Source organism: Girardinichthys multiradiatus, chromosome 9, assembly GCF_021462225.1.
Source record: "Girardinichthys multiradiatus isolate DD_20200921_A chromosome 9, DD_fGirMul_XY1, whole genome shotgun sequence".
Taxonomy (NCBI): Eukaryota; Metazoa; Chordata; class Actinopteri; order Cyprinodontiformes; family Goodeidae; genus Girardinichthys; species Girardinichthys multiradiatus.
Window position 1 is genome coordinate 10,132,859 of NC_061802.1, and position 22,747 is coordinate 10,155,605.

Genomic DNA, 22,747 nt, shown 5'->3' on the forward strand with positions numbered 1-22,747 from the left:
AATGATCCCTCAGATAAAAGATTCAGCGGGCATATTGCATAGTGAGTTGATTTTTTTTAAAGTAGGAAAAAGTGAGTACACAATGCATTACGACAGAACTGAAAACAGTTATCCACATAATCATTAAGAAGCCTGATATACATCTATAGTTCTTTTTCATGTAGACAATATGAATGATGAAGGGCAGCGCCTGTGAGTGGGCAGCAAAGCCTCGGTGACCCGTCTCCCCTTTGTCTTGTGTCATGATGTATGTTTGGATGGGTTGTACTGGAATTCTAATTTCCCCTTGGGGATCAATAAAGTATCTTTGAATTGAGTTTAATTAAATTGAATATAGGTAGACAGAGACAAGAACTGCTCCACAGGTTGCATAACTTCACCACATAATATGATTTACATTTTAAAGTTCTGTCTACATATTTGCTTTGATGCCCGAGCCACCTTAACTGGCTCCTCTCGATGTGGAGAAGCAGTGGCTCTACTCCGAGCCCCTCCCGGATGGCCGAGCTCCTCACCCTATCTCTAAGGGAGTGCCCGGCCACCCTACGGAGGAAGCTCATTTCCGCCACTCGTTCTTTCAGTCATGACCCAAAGTTCATGGCCATAGGTGAGGGTAGGAACGTAGACCGACCGGTAAATCGAGACCTTCGCTTTTCGGCTCAGCTCTCTCTTCACCACAACGGACCGGCACAGCGCCCCCATTACTGTGGCAGCCACACCGATCCGTCTGTCGATCTCCCGCTCCATTCTTCCTTCACTCGTGAACAAGACCCCGAGATACTTAAACTCCTCCACTTGAGGCAGGAACTCCCCTCCAACCTGAAGAGGACAAGCCACCCTTTTCCGGTCGAGAACCATGGCCTCGGACTTGGAGGAGCTGATCTTGATCCCAGCCGCTTCACACTCGGCTGCGAACCGCCCCAGTGCATGCTGTAGGTCTTGGCTAGAGGGGGCCAGCAGGACCACGTCATCTGCAAAAAGAAGAGATGAAATCCTCTGGTCCCCGGTGACAAAAGGCAGCCCTGCCGGAGTCCAACATGCACCGGGAACAGGTCCGACTTAGTGCCGGCAATGCGAACCAAACTCCTGCTCCGCTTGTACAGAGACCGGATGGCCCCTAGTAAAGAGCCACCGATTCCATACTCCTGGAGCACCCCCCACAGGGCATCACGAGGGACACAGTCGAATGCTTTCTCCAGGTCCACAAAACACATGTGGACCGGTTGGGCAAACTCCCATGAACCCTCGAGTACCCTGTAGAGGGTATAGAGCTGGTCCAGTGTCCCACGGCCGGGACGAAAACCACACTGCTCCTCCTGAAGCCGGGGTTTGACTATCGGCCGGACTCTCCTCTCCAATACCCTGGCATAGGCCTTACCAGGGAGGCTGATGAGTGTGACCCTGTAGTTGGAACACACCCTCCGGTCACCCTTCTTATGAAGGGGGACCACCACCCCAGTCTGCCAATCCAAAGGCACTGTCCCCGTCCGCCACGCAATGTTGAAGAGGCGTGTCAACCATGACAGCCCCACAACATCCAAAGACTTGAGGTACTCAGGGCGGATCTCATCCAACCCCGAAGCCTTGCCACCGCGGAGCTTTTTAACCACCTCGGTGACTTCAGCCTGGGTGATGAAAGAGTCCAACCCCGAGTCCCCAGCCTCTGTTTCCACCAGGGAATGCATGATGGCAGGATTGAGGAGATCCTCGAAGTACTCCTTCCACCGGCCGATAATGTCCCCAGTCGAGGTCAGCAGCTCCCCACCCCCACTGTAAACAGTGTTGGCGAAGCACCGCTTCCCCCTCCTGAGGCGCCGGACGGTTTGCCAGAATCGCTTCGGGGCCAACCGGTAGTCCTTCTCCATGGCCTCACCGAACTCCTCCCAGGTCCGAGGTTTTTGCCTCTGCCACCGCCCGGGCGGCGGCACGCTTGGCCCCACGGTACCCGTCAGCCGCCTCAGGAGTCCCACAAGCCAAACACAGCCGTTGGGACTCCTTCTTCAGCTTGACAGCATCCCTTACTGCCGGTGTCCACCACCGGGTTCTGGGATTGCCGCCGCGACAGGCACCGCAGACCTTACGGCCGCAGCTACGGGCAGCAGCATTGACAATAGATGTGGAGAACATGGTCCATTCGGACTCTATGTCTCCAACATCCCTTGGAATCTGGTCAAAGCTCTCCCGGAAGTGAGAGTTGAATACATCCCTGGCCGAGGGCTCTGCTAGACGGGATTTTGCCTTGGTTGTAACGAGTGTTTATTTGTGTTACTGTTGCCTTTCTATCAGCTCGAACCAGAAGCATTTTCAAGTATATTCTCTGAGATACAAGGAGCCAATGTAACAACTTTAGAACTAGGGTGATGTGCTCTACTTGCTTAGTTTTAATGAAGTATGCAGGCAGCAGGGGTCTGGATCAGCTGCAGCTGTCTGATTGAGTTTTTAGGCAGACCCGTGAAGACACTGTTGCAGTAATCAGTTTGACTAAAGATAAAAATATGGATGAGGTCTTCAAGATCCTGCTGGGACGTTAGTCCTTTAATCTTAGAAATGTTCTTCAGGTGATAGAAGGCTGACTTAGTGTCTCTGTGCGCTGACTCTTGATTGTTCCTACTTTGGTCCAAAAATTATTACTTCAACTACTTCATTAGCTGTCGTAGAAGCAAAAGAAGACATAACTAATATAGATAAAAAGTAAGTCGCTGTTGGTGTATTTATTCACATTGAAAAGGCCTTTGGCACAATCAATCACAATTTGTTATTTAAACTACTTGAAAGTTATGTGATAAGGGGAACTGTGTTTATTTGAGTAATAAGCTATTTCAGTGGATGACAACAGTACAGCTGGGAGATGCATGCTCCAAATGTATGGATATTTCTTGTGGGCTTCCCCACATTCATAATGTGTATTAACGACATATGAAAGCTTTCTGAAAAAATAAAGTCAGTTATTTTTTTCAAATATTTTTTAAGCTTGCGATAATGTCAATCAACTGATAAAGAATGTAAATGTAGAAATGTTTAAATAAATCAAATTGTTGTTTGATGTAAACAAACTTTCCTCCAAATTAAAATAATGTTATTTAGCAACTGTAGGTCCAACGTGGAACTAGTTATGAAGTGAAAATAGAAGAGTGTCTGACTATACATTTCTTGGTGTGATCACAAGCTCAGTAAGAAACCTCATATCAGATATGTGAACAATAAAGTGTCAAAAAAACATTTCTGTAGTGAACAAACATGTCAAACCATCAAACAGTTCAAGAATGTATTAAAGAAATGTCATTAACAACATATAAGCTATGATAACTACTGGGGTAAATGGTACCATTACTATCATTCAGTCAGTCATTTTCTACCGCTTATTACATTGTGGGTCGTGGGAGAGCTGGTGCCTATCTCCAGCAGTGTATGGGCAAGAGGCAGGGTACACCCTGGACAGGTCGCCAGACCATCACAGGGCAACACACACACTCATTCAAAAACCTAAGGGCAATTTAGATTGACCAATTAACCTAGCAGACATGTCTTTGGACTGTGGGAGGAAGCCGGAGTACCCGGTGAGAACCCACGCATGCACGGGGAGAACATGCAAACTCCTTGCAGAAAGACCCCCGGCTGGGAATTGAACCCAGGACCTTCTTGCTACAAGGCAACAGGGCTACCAACTGCACCACCGTGCAGCCCAATATCATTCATATTGTTATAATTATTACAGAACTGATAACATTTAATATGTTTAGTTTCCATATCTGCATATGAAAAAGCTGGGTATTTTTATAGTACTATTAAAGATTCTATGAATAAGGGGTTTTTGTTGTCTGATGAGCTAATCCCTCCCTCCTACTTCCCCATGTCTAAAGGGATTGGTCAGTCCAGCTCTCCATCCAATGGGTCTGGACTTCCCTAAACCTGAAAGGTCTTACTAAGCAGGTTTACTGAAAGTTCTGTTTAAGTTGGTGTCGGAAAATGACTGGCCTAGCCTCTGACAGCCTTCATCCAAAAGTCTCGCCCTTCTTCAAATGGAGGTCTGGACGACTGAGTAGCCTATCACAGTCATCCACACTTTCAACAGTCACTTTTGTTCACGGCTGCTCATTACCTAATTTTACAACTGGCTCTTGGTATATGGGCTAGGTTAATTTTAGTGGCTCAGCACGAGCCCCAAGGGCGCTGTTTTAACAAACTTGTCTAAGGCAACCTATAAAAACCTCCTAAAATATCTTAGAACCAGGCAACAAGACTTTTTACCACCAATGAAAAACCAAAAGATACGGTGACTCAAATAACTGAATGTCCACGATTTAACTAGAATTTTATATGCTTTCTTTAATTAGTAACGCTTTTGCAGGGGTCAGTAACAGCTTAAATGCGGCAACACAAAATAATTTCAATAATAGAAATGAATCAATCAACTCAACTTGTCTTTCCCTGATGCTGAAACTACTGAGTTTGGAGAGGCTTTGAAGACGGAGGCTCATCCATGCACCTGATGGAGATGTTTCTTCTGGTAACAAATGGTTTCTTGAAGGAAATACGACTTAATCTTCAGTTTTCTTCCTTTAAGTGGCAGGCACTGATGCTCCAGGCTTCGATGGTTAAACAGGATCTTTGTTGTTATATGTCTCTGAAGACAGTAGTTTCCAGAGGCTGAAGAGTTGAAGGAAACCCGGAGACATAAATGAGGTTGATTCAGGACTTCCAGAAGCCTGAAACTTAGAGCGATTAGCTGTTCACCGATCAAGTTCACTTCTGTTGTCTGGATAAAAAGGCTTTAGATGAAATCAGATTCTTAATCTTGAGGCACAGTCCTTTCTGGGCCCACGGGTTGATCCTCTTTTTAATGCAGTCGATCAGTTGGGCTGTGTCTCTGTTCCTTTTCCATCCAAGCTTATTTTCTCCGTCCGATCTTGTTCGCGTCTTCTGCGAGGAAACAACCCCATTCCCTCCTTCAGCATTGCTTTTATGGTACTTGATGCTTTCACCAGTCAACCCCTTATTAGGCTTCTCAGTTATTGCGCAACTTATTCAGCTCAGCTTCTTGATTATTGCTCAATACTTTAGTCATGGTCATTGTGACCTACTGATTCTGTTTCTCAGCCTTGGAGATGCTGATAATAGCCACGCTGGTCTGTAGTCGCATCCTCCCGTCGTTGTCAGCATGCAGCTGGCTCTCGTCACTCCTAGTCATCCTCCAGTTCTTTCCCTAATCTGCTCAGTTTTAAACTTAACACAGTATTACACATTTCATTCTTCAGCTTTCAGCATTTACTTTAAAACACAGTTACAAAACCATCACTTCATTCTTTTTATTCATGCTTCACAAATGATTAATGTTATTTTTCTTTCATATATGCCTGATTGAGAATGTCAAATCTTAATGTTTTTCCTCTAATTCTCAGTTCTTACCCACATTTCAATCATACATCTTTTAACTTGTTAATCAAAGACTACTAATTTTATTTAATACACGTGAAAGATTGTAAAATCATCATACATCATTGGATACTTGTTGTTTATACTTCTGCAAAAGATAAGACAGATTATATGTGGCTCCACACAGGCCTCTCCAGTCTCTCAGCTCCAGAATATGAGAACATGCTTGTTTCTCTCTCTACTGCTTCAACCGTGTATTTTAATAATTATTGTATGGATTACATGGAAAGATCTCACCTTATTTTGACAGGGTGTATTATTATCTTATACTGTCTGTAATATAAATCTAGTACATAGATCAGTATGTATATTCAAGACATGATAGAGTAATTATTAATATATTAAGCACGGGTGGCAATAAATACATTTTACTTCAACCCAGCCTCGAATATGTGTAAAAAAATACTTTCTGTTGTAATCGATCATTGCAAACCTTATATCTTCAAATAACTTCATACACTCTATGTGGACGTGGCTTGCTGCACGTTTGACTGTAGGTATGGTGACTTTTTCTGAAATGTATTGATTTTACATTAAATGCATTCAGATGCACACACCTTCCAAAAAGTTTCACTTTTGACTCATCAGGTCACAACATATTTTTCCAAATGTTCTGAGGATGTTTTTTGCTTAGTTTGAGACAGGCCCTGGTGTTGTTTTGGTCACCAACAGTTTTTGCCTTGGACGGCTCCCGTTTTTGTCAAGTGCTTTTCTTATTATTGTCTAATGAGCACCGAGATGTTGCTCTGGGGTATTTTATGAGGTCCTGGATGAGTTGTTGATGTGCTCTTGGAGTAATTTTCATTTTATGAATAATGGTCTTCATATTCATTTCGGTTATCTTTGTAATATCGATATTTGTTTGATGATCTGAAACACGTAGGTGTGACAAAAAAAAGCAAAAACAGAAAAAATGCTTTTTTTAAAGAACTGTAAAAGACAGCAAGTGATTTCAACAAGAAGAGAAAATTATTTTCTGTCTCCAGTACAGTGAGAAGTTGGAAGATACCTCATTATTTCCCAAGGAAACAAAAGAGTTAATAGAAAAGCCAATAATGATGGTGGACTGACAGAAATTCCAGGAAATGTTGGCAACAATTACACACATTTTTAGCAACATTCTTCAGGTCTCGCTGTCAAAACTGCCATAATCCTTCAAAATCCATCAGGTACAAATGAAACAACTTTATGTTATGTCATTCAGGGGGTAAATAATTATCTGTGACATACTGATGTTCACTTTAGAGGAGCATTGTGCTTTTCATTCATTTTTCATACCATTACAGTTGGTTTATCGGATTAAATATTGGCTGATCAGCACAAAATTTATTTTGTTCTCTGACTTTCATGTTGACCAGTTACATTTTCTTTTTATTGGTAATAAATATTGCTGTCTGCAGCCTGGGTGTTGTATGTCCTCTGTATGCAGAGCAAACAGGTAGAAAGTGAAAGTTCTGAATGTGTTTTATGTTTTGCCCAAAAGTGTTTAAGTAGTTTAAAAAGAAGAGTTGGTTAATATGAACAATTAGTTTTAACAAAGCATAGTTTTTTAAATTGCGTCAATGGGGTTTTGTCTACCATTAGTAGAATCAGGAAATATCTAAAATTTGTTTGAAATTAGAAGTGAAGTCAGCGTATTGCCGCTAGATGGCGATACAGACTACAGTCCAGCCAACGAAATCTCGGAATCTTTGCACATCTGTTTTCGACTTCATTCTCTTGAGTTTAATATGATTCTTGAATGTCGAAAAATCCATCCAGCAAACGATTTTTCTTGATTAGTTGCATCTAATGAGTTCAGAAAAATTAGAACAGAAAGAGTTTGCAGCTATTGCTATAAATGCACGAAGTTAAGCAATATTACACAAAAAGAAATATTGCTTAAAGTATATCGTTTAAAAAAAAATACACACAGGGTGTCTTTCGGAACCTCTCGTCCAATGGGACAGGCTTTGCGCCTCGGAGATTGTGACCAGTTTAGAGGTGGTCTTTGCATGACAGAGTAGATGAGGGCTCCAGCTTCTGCAGACCTCAGAGATTGCTACACTGCCAGAGCCCCTAGGATCAGGACTGTAGCTCTTAGATCTCCGAGGAGCTGCACACACTGCAGTAACCAAAGAGGCGCACGGAAGCAGTCTTGCGTTCCACTTTGTTTGGCTCACACTGCGCACTTCATAAACCGCTCTGATGTCTCTGCGCTTATCTCGACACTCACCCTGAAGGTCCCACTGGCGAGAACAAAGTATCCTAGAACTCCTTTAGAGAAGGCTAGTGGAAATTTTGCACTCATGTGGCTCTTAATTTTACTCTCAGTGGCGTTTTCAGCCGCGCAGGTCAGGAATGAAGACATCCCGGAGGGCGCATCCACCCTGGCTTTTGTTTTCGATGTGACCGGCTCCATGTACGACGACCTGGTCCAGGTCATCGAGGGAGCGTCCAAGATTTTGGAAACATCCCTGAGCCGACCCAAGAGACCGCTTTATAATTTCGCTCTGGTGCCCTTTCATGACCCAGGTAATGCAGATCACCGGGAAGGAATGCACGCCTTATCCTGATCTGCTTCATTGTTTTATCATTTTTCTTACTGCGCACATTTCTTTTGCTTTTTGAATAGTCTGGAAATAATGTATTTGATAATTTCACAAGTATAAGCTGGCATGAAAAAAAAAGGAAAATGAGCATGGGAAAGGGTTTCAGATTTTTTTTTTCCTAATTCCAGTACCTACTCGATAAAAACAAGGGGAAAAAAGAGTTTAAATTTATATTTAAATTTAGATAATTATCAAAAATGAAACAAGACATCTCATAATTTTTTTTTTGCTCCTAGACCTTTTCAGATCAAGCTTTTACACTGGAAAACCAAAAGTACGCTCTCCCACTGAAAAACAATCAAAACAATAAATAAAAACGTCGCTAAAATCTTAATGAGTTTAGACAAGGAGACGTATCACATTTTTTTATGTGAACCCCATGGCAAACACCCACCCCTACCCTGTGTGGGGCAATGATGTAATGGGGCGAAGCATATACTACAGGACAATCTTAGATGTGAAGGTGTTAGAATATGATCAGATCGTTTTTGTTTTTTTTTCTTATTATTTAAAATATGATAAAAAAGTCAAACCAGATTTAAATTTCTGTTAATTGGTTTTCACCACAAAAAGGGATAGCTGCCTTTGTTTCATTGTAATATTTTGCATCTTGTTATCTTCCCTAGATATCTCAAGTTGTTATTTAAATAATCTTTATTTAATGTAGGCTCATCCTGTTCAGATTTCATGTATAAGTGTTATAAATTAACCCCCCCCCCCCAAAAAAAAAAAAAAAACTAAATTAACAGGAAAATATCTTTACTACCTTTCTACACAGCTGAACTGAAGCTACAGCATAATTTTTCATGAGTTGTCAAGCATACAGATGACAAAACTCAACTAGGTATATAATTTGCAATCAAGTGTCTATTATAGATATTTGAGACTGAAAAAGTAAATTTGATTTGATTGTTTTCCAAGTCTGGGTAAGTATGGAGAAAATAAAGTTGAGTATGGTTGTGTTTGCCAGAAACTCCTAATTGCTTTTCAGTCTATTATATAAAAAAATATCATTTCTGAAAATAAAGGGCTTTTTTTTTTCCAAAATATTGATTTATTTATATTGATTACATTCATGAATGCAGATTTAAGTTTGGCATAAAAAAGTGAAATAGCCGTTTTCCACACTGACGAACTGGAACGTCAGCAATGTGTTACAAGATTTGTGAAACATGCAGATGATAAATCACAAATAGGTAAAATTCTATAAACAAATGTCTTGAATGTTGTAAAAACTCCTGCAAAAATATGAAAATTTGAGTCTGGAAAAATTTGGAATTTTGTAATAGAAAAATAGTTAGAGCCCTAAATATTTGAGTGTTTTTGTGACTCTAATTTATTCTTTGTAGTCCAAACAAAAGCAGTTAGAAAGGTGGGAGATGCGATAGCTTGTTCACAGTTCCTCTGATTCCGTGAATGTTCCTCACACCTCCTCCCTAACAGCAATTCAGATGGATGTAGTCTGTGTGCGTGCAGATGTTAGGGCTGACGTTCTCTTTCATTAGCATTCCGTCAGGGGTGACTGCGAGGCTCTTGGTTTTGTTACGCAGCTTGATGATTGTCATCACCTTCTGAGTGCTCTCTCATTCTGAACAGTAATGTCTAGACAATATATCATCGGGTCATTTAACACCGATGTAAACCCTCAGGTCAGAACTGACAGGCAGCCATATAAGAGCATTCATTGCAACGAATCCAGTATTTAGGAGACACTTCATGCTTATGATTTCAATTGTTTTGAGATTATTTAACCTGGAGAAACTGTGCAATAACATAATTTTATATGTTATACTGAAAATAAAGGTTTAGTGGCGGGTCTTTTGATACCTTGTTTGATCACATGAGGGATATCTTGCTTTAAAAAAATATATTATACTAAAAAACAGCTGGCCTACAGATATAATCAGTCACACCTTGGGTTTTGTAAAATAAAAACTGTTTTATATACTATAATTTTGCATGAAAATATAGAGATCTTTGGAAATGCATTCATACCCCCTCCAACTTTGTCAGTGCGTTTTGTCACGTTACAAACCCCACATTTCAGTGTATTTTATTTGGAATTTATGTTATCGGCTAACACAAAGTAATTATGAAGTTGATGGAAAAAAAAATTAAATCTAAAATATTTTGCAAATAACATCTAATGTTTGTGTATCTTCATGCATCCCATTAACTCTGATACCTAATTAGTAAATAGATTCTACCTGTGTTTAATTTAGAGAACATCAGTGAACAAACAGCATCATTAAGACCAAGGACCATAGGTCAGGGACAAAGATGTGAAAGAAAAATGACATCTATTAGTCACGTACTCCACAAATCTTGGGACAGTGTGAAGAAGAAAGCCATTGTAAAAAGAAAGATATATGGAGTCTCATTTGCCACAAACCACATAGGGCAGGGGTGTCAAACTCTAGTCCTCAAGGTCCATTGTCCTGAAATATTTGGATGTGTTCCAAGTCCAACGCATCGAATGACTGAATTACTTCCCTATTCAATGAAGTTGCACAGAGTCTTGCTAAGGACCTCATTATGTCATTCAGGTGTGCTGATGCAGAGACACATCTGAAAGTTGCAGATAACTGGCCCTTAAGGACTGGAGTCTGACACCTGTGACATAGGGGGCACAACAAACAATGGAAGAAGGTGCTCTGGAGAATTGCGACCAAAATGTAACTTTCTGGCCAATGCCTAATTCACATGGCAGGATTTTAATGCCGATTTTTACCCCGATCTTCCCCTTCAGACAGGCACCGATTATTGTGATGGCTCTTAAGATAATCTTATGAGACAATCTTGCTGTGTGTGGTGTGTTAAGAGTGATCTAGTCTGCTCGAAGGACACCGGGACCGCTCTGAACTCAAATCGAGGAGATTCAACATGTTGGATTGTCTTGCCTCAATTTCCTACCATGTGGGGTGTTCCCCGATATAAACGAGCACAGAGCCTGTTGAATGTGACATATAGTCAATCAGAAAGTGACGTGACAGAAACACGGTATTACTCCAAACTCACGTTTGATCTCAAGATGGTTTGCGAGATTTCGCGTCTGAAATTTGAATGTTTGTGAGTGAAATCTGTTAGTGTCTGGTGTACTGTGCTTGCCATGTGGCTGGACACCACACACAGTAGGACCGAACCTGTTATATCTATGATTTTTTATCATCACGTGTGGGGTCTCTCAGGTTTTGAAAATCTCACCGACAATTTGAAAATCCTGCCGTGTGAACCCGGCATTATATGCTAAAAGTGTTTGTGGTGTTAAGCTAATATATGCATCATTCCCATAGTGAAACATGATAATGGTAGTGATATACTGTGGGAATGCTTTTCTTCAGCGGGGACAGGAAAAGTATCATGGGTTAAAGGGAAGATAAATGGAGTTAAATACAGGACAATGCTGGAAGAAAACCTGTCAGAGGCTGTAAAGACTTAAGACTAGACTGGATGTTCACCTTCCAACAAGACAACCCTAAAGATACAGCCAGAGCTGCAATGGAAGGGTTTAGACCAAAGCATGTACATGTGTTAGAGTTGCCCAGTCAAAGTCCAGACCTAAATCTAATTGAGAAACTATGGCAAAACTTGAAAACTGATGTTAGTAGAAGTTATCCGTCCACACTGACTGAGCTACTGATACTTTGCAAAGAAGAACGGATAAACATTATAGTGTCTAAATGTGTAGAGCTGGTAGAGAGTATTGACTCAGGGGGACTGAATACATAAATAAACACCATACTTTTCAAAAGTGTTTAGCAAAAAAAAAAATGAAACCATGTATAGTTTTTTCTTTCACTTTACATTATCACATAAAATCCCAATACAATACCGCAAAGTCTGATTGTAATGCAATAAAAAATTGATTATGAACACTTTTCCTACACATGTTAAAAAGAGATGAGTGGTGAACTTTAAGTGAATTTGATCACTTATGCAGGCTGCATGCCTTTTAGTTGAAATGTAAACCATTTATAAAGTAAGAATTGTCTTAATTGATAAGGAAAACATCTGTAAATTAGTGCCATATTTTTGACAATGTGCAGCAAACTTCTCAAAATGTTGGCGTTAGTACAAATTTACCCTCACAGCCTGAACACCTTTATGTTATATAACTAAGTAGGTTAGTCTGAAAAACATACTGCTGTTGCAGAGGTGAGCAGAAGCAGATCTGAGAAAAAAGAAAATAAATTCATAGAAAGATGATGTGTGTGAAGAAGACACAAATTCCTCATCCAGATGTTTTTTCTCTGCATGTTTTCAACATGTCTGAATTTTTTTCTGAAGCAGATATCCTTGTTCAGTGATCAGTGTGTGCTCATCCTAAAATGTTAAATATACTCAAGGTACAAATATGCCTATAGCAAATGTGGAATTCATTATGTAGTGTCTGAGTATGATATTCAGTTTCAATGTATTAAGATATGATAAAAGAGCTGCAATGCGTGAGATATATCAACAGAAATGGAAAAAGAGGGAAATTAATTTAATCTGTAACTAATTTTAGGTCTCCTTCATATGAACAGTTTCGGTCTGTTAAAACTAATTCAAAGATTATCTTCTCACAACCTGAGTTTGAGCTTCCATGTAAACTCGTCTTTACAAACTTTACAGCTGTGTGTTTGTCCTTCAGCAGCAATTGATGTTCGTTTGTTTCTGAAGATGTTTACGAGGATGTCAGAGTTAAACCCCCCAGGGAGTAGAGGAATGATTATTACAACACACTGCGAGCAGGGGTGGCTGAACATTTTTCCAAATGTTGTTTTGACCCCGGATTTCTGCCTTTCCTTCTGTCCCCTTCCAACATCCTAGATCCTCAGAAAGACTCAGTTTTGTTTTCGTTGGGACATATATGACACGGATCCATTTTCTTCCGTTTTATCCAGCCCAGTGTGATAACGCAGTCCCTCCTGTTTGATCTGGCTGCTTTTAAATCAGAACGTTTTATTTACTCTGCTGTCAGACCCAGTAAACACAACAGCGTGTGTTGTAAAGCCTGGCAAAGTTTCTATGAGTGTTTGTGTTTGAAGCCAAAGTGTGAGGAGGACGCTTGGATATTGGGGTCAGGCCTGTGCGGGAAGATAACCAGGAAGTCTCCCCCTGATCCTCCATCCTGCAGGGAGAAAAAAAGTGGAAAGAAACAGAATTCCTTCAAAAGTCATTTTACTCACATACAGGCCCACAGCGCTGTAGTCCTACTTCCCCTCCAACAAAATGAACTTTATCTAAAGTGCCTTGCAAATATTTTAACACCCATTGAACTTTTATTAAATTTTGTCACCTCTAAAACATAAACTTCAGTGTACTATTGAGATACAGGTCCTTCTCAAAAAATTAGCATATTGTGATAAAGTTCATTATTTTCTATAATGTAATGATGAAAATTTAACATTCATATATTTTAGATTCATTGCACACTAACTGAAATATTTCAGGTCCTTTATTGTCTTAATACGGATGATTTTGGCATACAGCTCATGAAAACCCAAAATTCCTATCTCACAAAATTAGCATATTTCATCTGACCAATAAAAGAAAAGTGTTTTTAATACAAAAAACGTCAACCTTCAAATAATCATGTACAGTTATGCACTCAATACTTGGTCGGGAATCCTTTGGCAGAAATGACTGCTTCAATGCGGCGTGGCATGGAGGCAATCAGCCTGTGGCACTGCTGAGGTCTTATGGAGGCCCAGGATGCTTCGATAGCGGCCTTTAGCTCATCCAGAGTGTTGGGTCTTGAGTCTCTCAACGTTCTCTTCACAATATCCCACAGATTCTCTATGGGGTTCAGGTCAGGAGAGTTGGCAGGCCAATTGAGCACAGTGATACCATGGTCAGTAAACCATTTACCAGTGGTTTTAGCACTGTGAGCAGGTGCCAGGTCGTGCTGAAAAATGAAATCTTCATCTCCATAAAGCTTTTCAACAGATGGAAGCATGAAGTGCTCCAAAATCTCCTGATAGCTAGCTGCATTGACCCTGCCCTTGATAAAACACAGTGGACCAACACCAGCAGCTGACACGGCACCCCAGACCATCACTGACTGTGGGTACTTGACACTGGACTTCTGGCATTTTGGCATTTCCTTCTCCCCAGTCTTCCTCCAGACTCTGGCACCTTGATTTCCGAATGACATGCAGAATTTGCTTTCATCCGAAAAAAGTACTTTGGACCACTGAGCAACAGTCCAGTGCTGCTTCTCTGTAGCCCAGGTCTGGGGAATGCGGCACCTGTAGCCCATTTCCTGCACACGCCTGTGCACGGTGGCTCTGGATGTTTCTACTCCAGACTCAGTCCACTGCTTCCGCAGGTCCCCCAAGGTCTGGAATCGGCCCTTCTCCACAATCTTCCTCAGGGTCCGGTCCCCTCTTCTCATTGTGCAGCGTTTTCTGCCACACTTTTTCCTTCCGACAGACTTCCCACTGAGGTGCCTTGATACAGCACTCTGGGAACAGCCTATTCGTTCAGAAATTTCTTTCTGTGTCTTACCCTCTTGCTTGAGGGTGTCAATAGTGGCCTTCTGGACAGCAGTCAGGTCGGCAGTCTTACCCATGATTGGGGTTTTGAGTGATGAACCAGGCTGGGAGTTTTAAAGGCCTCAGGAATCTTTTGCAGGTGTTTAGAGTTAACTCGTTGATTCAGATGATTAGGTTCATAGCTTGTTTAGAAACCCTTTTAATGATATGCTAATTTTGTGAGATAGGAATTTTGGGTTTTCATGAGCTGTATGCCAAAATCATCCGTATTAAGACAATAAAAGACCTGAAATATTTCAGTTAGTGTGCAATGAATCTAAAATATATGAATGTTAAATTTTCATCATGACATTATGGAAAATAATGAACTTTATCACAATATGCTAATTTTTTGAGAAGGACCTGTATTGTTTGATAACACGCTCAGTTATGTAATGGAAAAAAGATGTACGGTTTACAAAACATACATTGTGCATACTGTCACATTCAATAAATTAGAATATTATTGAAAAGTTTATTCAATTCAATATAACATACACCAGGGGTGTCAAACTCCAGTCCTTGAGGGCCAGTGTCCTGCAGCTTTTTGATGTTGTCGTAAGTTCGACACACCTTAATCAAAGGACTGATTTACCTCCTCATACACCCAAGTTCTACGCAGTCCTGCTAAAGACCTCATCATCTGATTCAGGTGTGTTAACAGAGAGACGAATCTAAAAGCTGCAGAGCACCAGCCTTCGACGATTGGAGTTTGACACTTGTGACATAGACTAATTACACACAGACTGACGTTTTATTTCCCTTAATTATGATGAAATTCCGCTTAGAGCTAATGAAAACACAACATTTGAGATAAGAACATTACATCGTACTGATAAAAACACATTTGTAATACTGAAATATATGGGCTTAATGAAAAACATGGTTATTATTTGCTTAAAGGTCAATATTTTTGAAAGGCACTTGTAATATGACAAACAAGCCTTAGCAAATCACATATTCAAGTTTATTGAATATGATTGTATATATTTAGCCCTCCTGAGTCAATGCTTCGTAAAATAACCCGTTGATGCAACAACACCTGCAACTCTATTAAGGTGTGTCTCTCTCAGCTCTCCACATTTAAAGACTGAAGGTTTTCCCTATTCATCTTTGGAAAACACCTCAAGCTTGGTCAGATTGGAGAGACTCTGAACATTAAGTTTCTGGTCTTGGCAAAGATTCTCAGTTGTATTTAGGTTTGAACTTTGACTGGGCCATTCTAGCACATGAATATGCTATGATTTAAACTATTCTATCATCTATCTGGCTGTATCTGTAGGGTATTAAAACTTAGGGTAGAAATCTCAAGTCTTTTGCAGTCTCTAACGCATTTTTTTCGTCAATTGTCGTGTATTTAGTTTTATCCATCTTCCCGTTGACTCTGCCCAGCTTTCCTGTTCATTCAGAAGATAAGGATATCACATAGCATGATTCTGCCACCACTCTGTTTCAGTATGAGGATGGTGTTTTTAGGTGGATGTGCAGTGTTTACTTTTATCTACAACAGATAGTGTTGAATTATCTGTTCAATTTTGTTCTCATCTGATAAGAGGACCTTCTTCCATGTGTTTGCTTTCCTTTTGCTACTCTTCGATAACCGGCTAGGTTTTTTGAGTGAAACGGTAATAGCTGTCCTTTTCACAGATTCCTCCGTTTCAGGTCTCTAGCTGCTTCTCTGATTAATACTGTCCCTGCCTGGCATGTTAGCTTAGGTTGAAGCCAAGGTCTTGGTAGGTTTGCAGGTGTTCTATATTCACTCAATGAGATGTCCAGTGCCTAAGATATCAGTTTATAATCTAAACCTGTTTCTCACAACTTCATCTTTGACCTGTCTACAGTGGTGCATGCATGATGCTGTTTGTTAACTAATATTTTCCAACAAACATCTTAGGCCTTAAAAGAGCAGCTGTATTTATACTGAGATTAAAGAGGATATATGTTTTTAAATCCTTCCTTTTCACATTTCAATCATTCAGTAGTGGTCTAGTTAAAGTGGAACTGCGATGCTTCGGTCTGAACTCCTTGTTATTGTTGCTCCACAGACTCCTCTTTTACGCCTGTCCTGAGGTGCGTTTGAGAGCAACTCCTTTTGGTGTGGTCTCTTTAAATGCTACTGAGGCACTTCTCACCCCGCCTCCTCCAAGTCAAAAAGTGTTCCACTCAGTGTTGCCAGGTGTACCATAATTATTGTATTTGTACGATAATTTTGCTCTCTGTACGATGTACGATCAATATTCCTAAAAAAGGCCAAATATACGATAATTTGACCATTCCGTGAATGTGTGGTTGTAAACAGTCGTCATCAGCGTATCGCCAAAGTCTGTCGGAGTTTTTTTGTGAACCCTGAAGGCATCTGTGTCCGGATTCGGGAACAGATGCTGGAAATTCCAGCCAATCGTGCTTTTCTAAATGTGACCTACGTGTGACGTGATGCGTTGGCCTCAGAACAACGGCCATGATTGGCTGAATAGTCCACTGCGCCCGCCCATGATTGAGGAAAATAAAAAAAGCAAAGAAGAAGCAGAGCCCGGCACTGTGGGGCTGCAGCTGTTGATAAATCCCTTCCGTACTGATTTCACAAAGCTGCGAGTGCCTGTTAGACGCTATTCAATACATCAACAGACTTGTTATTTTGGTTATGACGAGTGTACGATTATTTCCCTCAACATACGATAATTTTATGTCTCTAGTACGATAATCCTACATTTCTCACCTGGCAACACTGGTTCCACTCCACCCCGTTCAGCCATTTTTGTAGTTTGATAACAGAGATACAATTATCTAAAGGTGCAGAAACAAGACAAAAACAGTAAAAACAATGCTAAACTGTTTATGTAATAATACTATTCAAAACACAGTAGGGTTCTGTCCTCAAGGAGCTAAAAGCAGCACATGCACTAACATAAGCGGAAGGCACGACGCTACTGCTATCAACACAATGGCCCTGCCGTCATATCCACACACACAATACATTAATGTCTAAAATAAAGATTATCATTTGCAGCTCTGCTGCGTCCGTCATTTCCACAGACAGAAGGAAGTGACCCCTTAATCAGATTAAGTCTTTCAGCAAATCCTTCTTCCTACTGATAGAGGTTGATGAAGCATTTGTCCTTGAAGTGCTTTGTGCAAACAAATGTGGAGACACCGATACACTGTTTACCCAGGCACTTCCAAGAGGTTCTGATGCTTTGGGATGGTGTAATGAATTGTGAGGGTTAATGCACCCAAAAATCGAACATTTAGACTTATCCACTTGCACCTTCGGCATACTTGAGCTTGGTCTACAGAATCGCAGCGAGAAATAAAAATGGTGGATACAAAATTGTTACTGTGACGTAACAGTTAAAAAAACTTAATAGAGAATGAGGAAACCTAGCAGATTGAAAAATATTATCCAAACAGAATATAAAGATATCTACGCAGCACCTAATGAGACTAAATTCAACTTTTCTGCACTCCTACTCTACAAGTACACAGCAATATGTATTTAAGGGCTTAAAAAGTGAATTTTGCATGACGTGTCCCCTTTAAATTACGCACATAAGTGTATGAAATTGTTGACTTCTGGGGGTAATTGGTTGCACTTGGTTTTATTTAGGTGCATCGGGGTAAAGGGACTGCACACAAATACGTTAAACATTTTTAGATTGTTACTTTGAGAGATAGTCAAACAGATTAAGCTCTATTAATGAAATTGATCTGATTAGCAGGATCTGGCTGCTACTTTCTTTTGGAAGGAAGGGTGTACTTAGTTTTTCTCATTATTGCATTTACATTCATGGAAACATTCTTTTTTTTTTTTTTGACTGGACATAATATCAGAAAAAAAGGTGTGCCTAAACTGAAAGTTGAAATTAAAAATTTTAAAATAAAATCAATCATCCAGTAACTTGTTTGGATTAATTTTGTGAAGATTCCATGTTTGTTTCAGCTGTGTAGTGTAGAAATGCATTCATCTCCGTTGAAAGTCCTCCAGTCTAACATTTTCCTGTCAGTTGTCATTAGTAAAAGGGATTTGGCAGAGGAGTGATGACAAGGGAAGACAGAAGTTTCTACCTTCTCTGTAAGATCAAAGGCTCTCATCTGAAAGCTTCTTTTGTTGGTGTTCAGTGTCTTTTCCAACGAGTCCCCCTGTTTTCCTGTTTCTTTCTTTCCAGAGCTTTTCTTTTTTTTTTTTTTTGTCTTTAGCACTCCGCCAGTGTGAGATTACAAGGAGCCTGTATTTAGCTGGACAGAGTCAGTAATGATGCTATTAGGCAGGAATGCCAAAAGAGAGGTGGAGATTCTGGGGAAGAAAAAAAGAGTAATGGATGGAGCAACAGTGGTTTTGTTGTCTAATAGATGTAGTGTAATGTGCTTTTTATTGTTATCCAATGTGATATAAGTACAATTTTTCTTTCTTCTCACATAACTGAGAAGTGATGTAGAAACTGATAATCTATTTTAAAGGTGTTTACAGTTTTGAGCCTGGAACATAAAATCCATTTGGAATTACACTGATAAAAGTGAATCCATTTAAAATAAAATTTATTTTTAAAATATTATTGCACCACCTGATGTTTGTTTCCTTTAGCTACATGTTTTCCTGTTGATGACTGAGCCTAAAGTTACAATGTCCAGGTAGGACCTTCAGGTTTCTTCTGAAGCCACTGTCTGGACATTTGTTGACTGCTTTGTGTGTCATTTATCCATTTAGCATAGAGACATAGTTCTTTGACACAGTGCCTTCTATTAATTACCTTGAATTAGTGCATAATTGTAAAGTGGGATGAAAATTATGAAAAGTTTTGAAATCATTTATTTTAAAATAAAAATATGAAAACTGTGGTTTTGTATAGGTTGCAGTTGTTAGTACCATTGTCTTGCAAGAAGAAGGTTCTAGATTTGAATCCTGGCTAAGGCCTTTCTGCATGCTGGCTGTCTGGATGCACTCACAATGCATTGGATGCATTGTGAGGAAAGAACTTTATGTGAAAATGTTGAAACGGCATCTGAAGAAATTAGCCTTGAGGTTAAAGCTGGTTTAAAGACAACAAAGTAAATGTTTTGGAGTGGCCAACACAGATCTGTCATAGAAAGATCTCATTATCTCACAGAAAATGTGTGTGCAAAGCTGAAGGTTGGACCAAGGCAGCCTCAAAACCTGACTGTTACACCAGTTCTGTCACTGGCAATGTTCCAAATTTCCATAATTTCCACAACAATTGTGAGAAGCTTGAGGAAAGATATCCATGCCTTATTTACTAAATACAGTTTATTAAACAATTCTACAAAATTCTAAACAAATGTATATAAACTTCTGAATTTCCTGGAAATAATAACAAAAATGCTCTCTACTGACCTAAAACAGGAAAAGTTAAGTCTGATTTAATGTTAGACTGTGAGAAAACAAAGGTTATACAGTGTCTATAAATATGTAATTTTGATAGTACCTGCTGTTTTAGAAATACCTGCTGCATAATAAAGTACTTCAGTATCACCCTCAGCATTTTAACTGTTGGTGGTAATATTGAGCTTTACTCAAACCTAGGATTTTGAGCTCATTTTCTAGAAGCGATTATTAATGAATCATTTTCCTAAAGAGTTTTTTAAAACTCATTAATTAAATTGCTTTAAATCACAATTTTATTGACTGTACCACTCATATGGAACTCATTCGATTCACATCCTTATAGGCCCAATTCCAAAGCTAAGCATTCACAAGATTTGGTATTGCATGACCTCATTCTGGCTGTGAGTAAGGCTGGTTTCTCAGTGTAAGCTTCTCTAGCATACTCTAGTTGAAACACATGTAAGTTTAGATCAGCTTGGCTGCTGATGTGCATCCTGCAGTTAGAAAATGAACAAAAAAACGCTGTTTCTTTTATTGAAAATGTCCTTTTTAAGGCTATGTCAGGACCCCATGCATCTACCCTTGAAAATGCTTTCAAACTGGACTTTCAGTCTTTTCACCCTGTCCAAATTTAGCTAGACAATAAGAACCGATTAGCACCTTTGATCAACAGCTTTTCAACCACATTGTTTTGGGAGAAGATATGTTTTTAATGTCGGTTCAATTGCTTTGTTTGTAGAGGTATTTATTTGTTTTGTGTATTACTGACTGACAATTTTCTAGGAATGCTGATAATAATTTTTGTTGTTTCTCAAAGGAAACGGTAAGCCAGATTTACTACTGTACACCTCTTTTTTCCTCTATTCTAACATTTTTCAATTTAATTTCCAAAAAAACAGTTGTTAATATTTAAGAGTACTAAACCGAAATGGAAATACTTATTAATTAAAGGATGCACAGATGACTTCATCTCTACTTTTATTGCTACCTACCGTTTCCATTTTTTAACGGTTTCATAAGAGCTATGATTTTTACAGCTATAACCTCTAATAAGATACTTTTTCATACTTTCTGGATTAAGTATGATTGAACTGCCCTAAAAAAGTTTTAAGTAAAATATAAATGATTTGTCAAAAGCAACCCAGAGTCACAGAACTGTCCATCTTTCAGGCAGTTACAAATACTGTGAAAACCTGGAGGATACGAAAAATGAAAACCCAACTAGAAAGAAATTGCAGCATGTCTTTTTTACAAGAACATTTACAGTTTACTACCTTTACTCTTTAAAAAACAATGCATTTCATACTCTTTAGAATCCACAAAAGATTCCACTCATTTGTGTATTTAATCTCAGTATAAATCCAGCTGTTCTCCGAATGCCTCAGGGATTTGTTGGAGAACATCAGTGAACAAACAGCATAATAAAGACCAAGGGACACAGCAGACATTTCAAGGATAAAGCTGTGGATAAGTTTAAAGCACGTTCAGATTTTAAATCAAGATTCTAAGCTTTGGACATCTCACAAAGGACAGTTTAATTATTTTTTGGAAAAATGTAAATACTGCAACCCTTCCAAGACATGGCCTTCCACCTAAACTGGTAGACTGGACAAGTGGAACATTATTATGAGAAGCAACCAGGAGGCTCCTAGTTACCCTGGAAGGAAGTACAGAGATCCACAGCTCAAAGGGGAAAATTTGTTGACAGAACAGCAGTTACTGGTGCCCTTTATTGCCATTAGAAGAGCTGCCTACAGTTTGCCCCAAGCCATATGGTGTGAAGATGTTGAAGAAGGTGATCTGACCAAAACTGAACTTTATGATCTACAATTTACTATGTTTGGTGGAAAACTAACATCCTCCTCAACACACCATCTGCTTGTTGAAATATGGTGGTGGCAGCATCATGCTATGGAGACATTCTTTTTTTACCAGGGAAGGGGAAGCTGGTCAGCTTGGAGGTTGTAGCTAAAAACAGGGTAATACCAGAAGAAAACCTGTTAAAGGCTGTGCATTACTACACTGAAGCTCAACCTACAACAAGACAGCTATCAATATATTTTTTGTAATTCAGACACCTTTTTAAGCATTAATTATTGGGCTGGCATGGCAATCAGACCGAACATTAACAACCATGTTTAACGGACCCTGCTGCAAATGAAAAAACTGTAACTACTAAGAAGTATTTAAAAAATAAATTATATAGCTTTAGCAAAAAATCCCCTCACTGAAACTATACCCAACAATGCACTATACAAAAACAATCTCTCTTTAGTAGCAATGTTTATATCCATAAGCTAAAAGACAAATGAAGAAACAGTTCAACTCAAAAATATTCAACTAAATAAGTTTTCTTTTGACTACCTATAAGTACTGACAAATATGGAGCTTTGAAAAATCAACATTAATGCCTCACAGCTGTGAGGTTTCAGAAATTATGCTGGCAGAGTGGCATGACAGGAGGTGTAGTGGGGCAATGTCATGAGTACAACACATGAAATCTGCACTGGAACGCTCCTCTTACCATTTTCTAAATAATAGTAGGGCACAAACTGTGTAGTGATCCTGTTGTTAAATGCTTTACATTTAAATTATATATCTCACCTTGCTCTTTTCAACAAATGATTTCTTAGACTTTTTTAAAATCCAAATCCTGTACAAACCATCTTTACTCACCATCACTCCCTCAATCTGTGAAGCCGACATGGCTCAATTCATATCAGCTGATAAGGGGCTGTGACTACCTCGCGTAGTGAGTCTGGCTTACTTCTATCCTCTCTTGCCACATCTGTCCTTTCACAAAACACAGCTTAATCTTACCTTGAAGTGTCTTGTTAAAGGGGCTATAGCCTACATTGTACCAGCGT

General features: G+C 39.5%; 1 protein-coding gene across 1 annotated transcript in view; it reads left to right on the forward strand.

The window, feature by feature from the left end:
- Nucleotides 1–7,496: 7,496 nt before the first annotated feature.
- The window catches only part of hmcn1 (hemicentin 1), a 142,618-nt gene continuing 127,367 nt past the window's right edge, over nt 7,497–22,747 (forward strand). Inside the window, exon 1 of the mRNA XM_047374373.1 lies at nt 7,497–7,947. Coding sequence (XP_047230329.1) covers nt 7,722–7,947 — 226 coding nt within the window. The 5' untranslated portion in view covers nt 7,497–7,721. The remainder of the gene's footprint in view (nt 7,948–22,747) is intronic.